Source organism: Centruroides sculpturatus, unplaced genomic scaffold (genome assembly GCF_000671375.1).
Source record: "Centruroides sculpturatus isolate CEXI.00-Female unplaced genomic scaffold, Cexi_2.0 scaffold296, whole genome shotgun sequence".
NCBI lineage: Eukaryota > Metazoa > Arthropoda > Arachnida > Scorpiones > Buthidae > Centruroides > Centruroides sculpturatus.
Genome location: NW_019384990.1, coordinates 65,711 through 72,935, shown reverse-complemented (window position 1 = coordinate 72,935; position 7,225 = coordinate 65,711). Strand labels below are relative to the sequence as shown.

Here is a 7,225-nt window from a genome sequence, read left to right as displayed (position 1 = left end):
CGTAATTATCGTGGACTATATTGTCAGTCCTTGCCAGATGCCCTGCCCATTGGTATTTAAAAGATTTAATTCTGTGTAGATNTTTTAAATAAAATTGATCCAAATTTAAAAAAAAAAGACCCAATTATTTAGGAAATTTTAAACAGCAGTCAAACAAAAACTGCACATGGGCATCAACGTGAAAAGTTGACAGCAGTAAACAAACGGGAACGGCTTTTCCAAACAAAAAGACACATGTTGGAACCATATAAAAGGATGCGCAAATTCACCGTCGACCAGAATTCATCCAGCAGCAAACTAATTCAAAATGAAGACCTCTTTTGTAATCATTTTTGCAGCTGTTGCCTGTGGTAAGTTTATTGTTAAATATAGTTAATCAGATACTTTTACAATTAACAAAGATAATTAATTATTTAAAAATTATCCTGTTGTGTTTATAAATAAGTTATAATATACTGAAACATTTATTTTAGTGATGAGTGCTGAGATTAAAGCTCCTCACACTGAGCAAGCTAAGGAAGAGAATTTATCATCTAAAATTGATGGAGTCAAACATTTTAAACAAAGAAAACCTGTAAGTATCTGTAATCAGTTGCCTTACTTATATTAATTAGCATATGTAAACATATATATATATTATAGTCGACCCCCATATAACACTGTTGATAATTCCATTTTATATGAATTCCATGTTGTACGTGTCACTTAGATTTTACAAATGCGTGTGCCGGGCTGTGAACGGCTCACGTACTTGTAAAATCTAAGTGACTCGTACAACATGGAATTCATATAAAACGGAAAAATCAACAGTGTTATAGGGGGAGTCGACTGTAGTAGTTCATTTGTTCATATTTTCTCTTCTTATCAAGAACCAAAGATTAAGAAGTAGCAGATGATATAATGACAATCTTATTTTATCTTTAAAAATTAATCATTTTGCATATTTTAATAAATTACATTCATTTACAGTTTAAAAATTTAACTTATTTTAAAATTACTTTAGGCAAGTTCCATGAAGGAAGAAAAAGTAATGGTGGACAATCAGGAAAAAAGTAAAAAAGAGCAAGATGAATCCAACTCAGAAAGAACATTCTTTCCAAGTTATCCATATGATTATTATAATTATAATTATATAACAGAAACAGGCTACATACAATTTCCTTTTACAATAACAAGAAATATCAATTGCTATGATATATGGGGCTTTGATTTCTGCCAATGTTATTATCAATGTTACTATAATTATAATTGTTATTATGATATTTGTTATGATAGCTGCTATGACGCTTGTGATTATTACTTGTGTGACTATGGTGATTTTTACTGTTATAGTTTCTAGTAGGGATAAAGTTAAAATGAATTTTTTTAACTCTTTCAAACCAGTTATAAAATAAAATTGAAATTAAATATGGGAAACTGTTGTCATTTTCTATAATTATTATAATTTAACATTTTCATTTCATAATTAATAAAAAATAAGATTATCATCAAAATAATAAGTCACAATGTCCTTAACATTATAGTATCAAGTAAAACAAAAAAATAATTTTTTTTTTAAAATATAATATGTTTTATTAGTTTCTTAACATAAAACTATTTAAAGTTTTAACTTAATTTAAAATATTTTTTCATATACTGCATGTAACTAAATATTACTTCACTTTACATTACATAACATTAAATATCACTTAAATTAAGACTCTTCCTCATTACATATTAATAAACTGTAAAATTGTGAATGCATCTAGGTAACAAGTAGTTATGTAAATAAATCCAATGCTATAGTCCATGTTCATGGGCATAGCCAGAGTTTTGTTATAGGGGGGCTAGTAGAGGCCAACCTGACACAAAATTGAATTATTTCGATTTATTGTCCGTTAAAATGAAAATTCGACAATAAGTTAACACACATGAAATATGAAACTTCCTTTAATCATAACATTGGGCACAGGGGGAAATATTGACCATGTCCATGTTATATGAAATGAACTATGTTATGTAGCTCATGCATGATTTCAAGTCAGCAATATTTGCGACTGACTTGTTAGATATAATATATAGTATACACTTGTGAACACTATGTTGGCTTGTTTATTCCTAGTCTTATTACACACAAGATCAGCCTTAGAAAATCACTTTATTTTCCAAAAATGAACATTTTGGGCCAACATAGTGCTCAGAAGTATATATCAACGCTAGACAAGAAGCATATTATAATAATAACATAGAGTTTAATTTTAACTACTTTAATTATTAAATTTTGAAGTTTTGTAATTAAAGGATAAAAAGAGATCTAACCAAAATTATTATAAAATAAAATATATATCATAATAATAAGTAGTATTATGATTTTTATACCTAACTTTATTTCATTGTACCACTTATTTTTTAACTCAAATTTTAAATAATGATTTATATGAATAAGAATAAGATGCACAGATACAAAAAAAAGTAAATTATCAGTAATTTCTTTGACAATTATATAATTAAAAATATCAAAAATTAATTAGTCATACCACTAAGTTTTAAAAATGTAAACTCGAGTTTAGTAAACTGAAAAAATTCACAACTTATCAGTCAAATTTGCTTAAGAGAGCATCCTTTGGCTTGCTGCTTAGTGCTCCCTTATCTGAACAGTAACAAGCTCATCTGAAAGTTTGTTAATGATATTCAATTCTCTTCATTTTTTCATGTTTTAGGAGCTATATATAACTTATAACATACTCGAAGATGTAAAAAATTCATTATCGCATAAGTTTACTGTACTTATATATTGGTATTCATCCTTTATCATCAAAGTAGACTAACTCAAAAATTTTAAATATTTGAATAATTAATAACATCCTTTTATTAACATGTGCAAAATTGTATTCTGAATGGTTTCATAAATCATATCTGCCATAAAGTTCAAACAACTAAATTTTATTTTCATATCAATGGATTGGGCTTAAGACTCTGTAGTCCCTTAAATCAGCCCCCGTGTAATGTCAATTTTATTTTATAAAATAATCAGTAAACACAGTTATTTACTAGTAGATTAGGTGGCATAGTTGAAAAGATGTAAACATCCTTGCTTGAAAATTTTTGAATGGTCTATAATAATAATAGAACATACAGTATAAAAGTAAGTACTGCTTAAAAATAAAATCGTATGACCTCTGAAATCTGATTGCTAAACACTTCTTGCCTTATCTAATGTAGATGAGGTCTTTATTAGATAAGGCAATGCAATCTGCACTGTTGGTTTGTATGTTTTATGATACCTTTTAAATATACAATTGCATCTCATACATGTATCCAATAATACCTGTTTGCTATGTAAGAAACCCTTTGACTGTCAATGTATTAGAAAATTAAGTAATTGGAAAGTTTGACCAAATTTCTAAAACATTTATGGTAGGCTAGACAGATATATGCCATGATGTGCCCTGGGTGGTGATTATTGTAGGCTTAAAGATAAATACTTATAAATGTTGCTTAAAACAGTGCTTGCTTATGTGGACTGCTGTTGTAAAATAGGTGGCAACATGGTACTCATTTAAATAAAGTGCTCTACTGTCCTGTGCTCTGTTAATAGGAGTTTAAGTAATAAACATAGGGAGTGTGACTTTATTAAGCCTTGTCATTTATTTTTCATTTTCCTTATACCATCTTCCTGCGGTAAAACTGTACATCCGGCTTCTGTTTCCCTAACCACACTGTAGTTGGTTGACCCATGTGGTCTGATCTCTTATAAAACAAAAGGGGTAACACCTGATTGGTCGAGGGGTTACTGGCAGAAGACGGAGGGAAGAGAACAAAGAAGATTTTTTTCGGGAGAGAGCTAGGAGGAGACGTATGTGTCGATGAGTACGGAAGGAAGACCCATATGATGGAACAATCTAAGGTTTTTTTTTTTTTATTTTCATCACCAGTCACCTCTTTGAACCTTCTCCTTCTGTAAGTACTTTTATAATACATTCATTCATTTCTTTATTAACGCACACAATGGTACATGCCGGGTTCCGCAGTGAGCACTACCCGGTGATAACAAATTACAATAATAAAGATACAGATAGATATAGGTGTTACAAAATCAAAAATTAATTAGTCATACCACTAAGTTTTAAAAATGTAAACTCGAGTTTAGTAAACTGAAAAAATTCACAACTTATCAGTCAAATTTGCTTAAGAGAGCATCCTTTGGCTTGCTGCTTAGTGCTCCCTTATCTGAACAGTAACAAGCTCATCTGAAAGTTTGTTAATGATATTCAATTCTCTTCATTTTTTCATGTTTTAGGAGCTATATATAACTTATAACATACTCGAAGATGTAAAAAATTCATTATCGCATAAGTTTACTGTACTTATATATTGGTATTCATCCTTTATCATCAAAGTAGACTAACTCAAAAATTTTAAATATTTGAATAATTAATAACATCCTTTTATTAACATGTGCAAAATTGTATTCTGAATGGTTTCATAAATCATATCTGCCATAAAGTTCAAACAACTAAATTTTATTTTCATATCAATGGATTGGGCTTAAGACTCTGTAGTCCCTTAAATCAGCCCCCGTGTAATGTCAATTTTATTTTATAAAATAATCAGTAAACACAGTTATTTACTAGTAGATTAGGTGGCATAGTTGAAAAGATGTAAACATCCTTGCTTGAAAATTTTTGAATGGTCTATAATAATAATAGAACATACAGTATAAAAGTAAGTACTGCTTAAAAATAAAATCGTATGACCTCTGAAATCTGATTGCTAAACACTTCTTGCCTTATCTAATGTAGATGAGGTCTTTATTAGATAAGGCAATGCAATCTGCACTGTTGGTTTGTATGTTTTATGATACCTTTTAAATATACAATTGCATCTCATACATGTATCCAATAATACCTGTTTGCTATGTAAGAAACCCTTTGACTGTCAATGTATTAGAAAATTAAGTAATTGGAAAGTTTGACCAAATTTCTAAAACATTTATGGTAGGCTAGACAGATATATGCCATGATGTGCCCTGGGTGGTGATTATTGTAGGCTTAAAGATAAATACTTATAAATGTTGCTTAAAACAGTGCTTGCTTATGTGGACTGCTGTTGTAAAATAGGTGGCAACATGGTACTCATTTAAATAAAGTGCTCTACTGTCCTGTGCTCTGTTAATAGGAGTTTAAGTAATAAACATAGGGAGTGTGACTTTATTAAGCCTTGTCATTTATTTTTCATTTTCCTTATACCATCTTCCTGCGGTAAAACTGTACATCCGGCTTCTGTTTCCCTAACCACACTGTAGTTGGTTGACCCATGTGGTCTGATCTCTTATAAAACAAAAGGGGTAACACCTGATTGGTCGAGGGGTTACTGGCAGAAGACAGAGGGAAGAGAACAAAGAAGATTTTTTTCGGGAGAGAGCTAGGAGGAGACGTATGTGTCGATGAGTACAGAAGGAAGACCCATATGATGGAACAATCTAAGGTTTTTTTTTTTATTTTCATTGCCAGTCACCTCTTTGAACCTTCTCCTTCTGTAAGTACTTTTATAATACAGTCAATCCCCCTATAACACTGTTGATTACTCTGTTTTATATGAATTCCATGTGTTATGAGTAACTTAGATTTTACAAATATGTGTGCCGGGCTGTGAACAGCTCACGTATTTGTAAAATCTAAATGACTCATAATTCTTAACATCTTCCCTTTTACTTTTGGGCCCAGTTATTTGTAAAAATTAGTTAAGTTAGACCTAAGATAGAATAGAGTCTTTGTTTGTTGGTACTTGGGAACCCATCTGTTGTATTTGTTACAATCGTCCCAATCAATCTTGTAAATTCATTGTTAGAATGATTGCTTCTTCGGAAGTTTAATTATTTTTGTGAAAGTTAAACTTATTTATCAACGCAAAATGTTTCCCTGGATTCTGTTATTTATTACTCGGCTACACGAGAAATTGGAAACATAGGAGAGTGCTCTCTTAAGTGAACTGCTACCTTATCCAATGTTCTGTTAAGTGAATTCAATTGTATACTACATATCAAATAATAGTTTTGTTTATAATAATTTAACTAATACATCTTAATCTTACAAACAGTGAGAAGGTAATATGAGCAATTTCCAAGGATGTCAAATCAATTTTCACTCTCTATTTAAATGAAACAATAGATTTTCTAAAAGTTAATTTGTAAATTCCAGGAGATTGATTAAAATATATTTAATTATTTTAAATAATTTTCTTCTCCCAAGTTTGTAATTTTAGTTCAATATTTGTTTAGTTTAATATAATATTACTATCCAAGCTGAATATTCTTATCTAGTTTAATATTTTTAATACAGAAGTATTCTAACATCAAAAGATTACATTCCTTTATTTAAATTAAATTTTTGCAATCCAGTAATACGTAGTACGATCCAAAAGTTCGGAGACTTGGCTTAAAATTCCTTACCTTAAAAAGTTTATATTGCTGATGCATAACACCCTTAAAGTAATTACCTTGGGCAACGATACACTTTTGCCAGCGCTTGTATAACTTCTGGAAGCACTGCTGAAAGCCATTTTTTGAAACCTCCTGTAAGGCTTCCTGCGATGCTGCTCTCACCTCATCTGATGACACAAAACAGCGTCTCTGCAAATGCTTTTTCATTGATGGAAACAAATAAAAATCACACGGAGCTAAGTCCGGTGAATAGGCGGGGTGTGGAAGCACATTAATTTGAGTTGTCATGCAGAAGGTACCAGTCTCCACTTTGCCAGATCTGTGGCCATTTATGATGAATGAATTCCCTCAAACGACATAAAATGTCTAGATAATGCTCCTTGTTTACTGTTCTGCCTTCGGGAATAGATTCTAAATGAACAATTCCTTGAGAATCAAAAAACACCTCCATCATGACTTTTCCTTTGCTCGGTGCATGTTAAGATTTTCCGTTAAAATACGCTGGCAACTAGTCTTTGATAAGTGAGTAGCCGCAGCGATTTTTTCAAGGGTTTGGCGACAATCTTTGCAAACATATTGAGAGACCAACTCAACATTTTTCTCGTTCCATGAAGTCGAAGGTCGGCCAGAGCATTCATCGTCTGCGATGGATTCTCGGCCCTCTTAAAACACCGATGCCATTTGTACAGCTTTGATTTCGCCATGGTAAAATCATCGTACACCTTTCTTAGCAATTTTTAAGTCTCCGTAGGTGTTTTACCTAAATGCTGACAAAATTTAATGTTGCAGCGCTGTTCTTGAAAC

The 7,225-nt window shown here is 31.1% G+C and overlaps 1 protein-coding gene across 1 annotated transcript; it reads left to right on the top strand.

The window, feature by feature from the left end:
* Positions 1–258: 258 nt before the first annotated feature.
* On the top strand, positions 259–1,416 carry LOC111632991. The gene is made up of 3 exons (XM_023377517.1): positions 259–350; positions 474–574; positions 1,004–1,416. The coding sequence occupies exons 1-3, from the start codon at positions 308–310 to the stop codon at positions 1,337–1,339; spliced, it is 480 nt and encodes a 159-aa protein (XP_023233285.1). The 5' UTR covers positions 259–307; the 3' UTR covers positions 1,340–1,416.
* Positions 1,417–7,225: the final 5,809 nt, after the last annotated feature.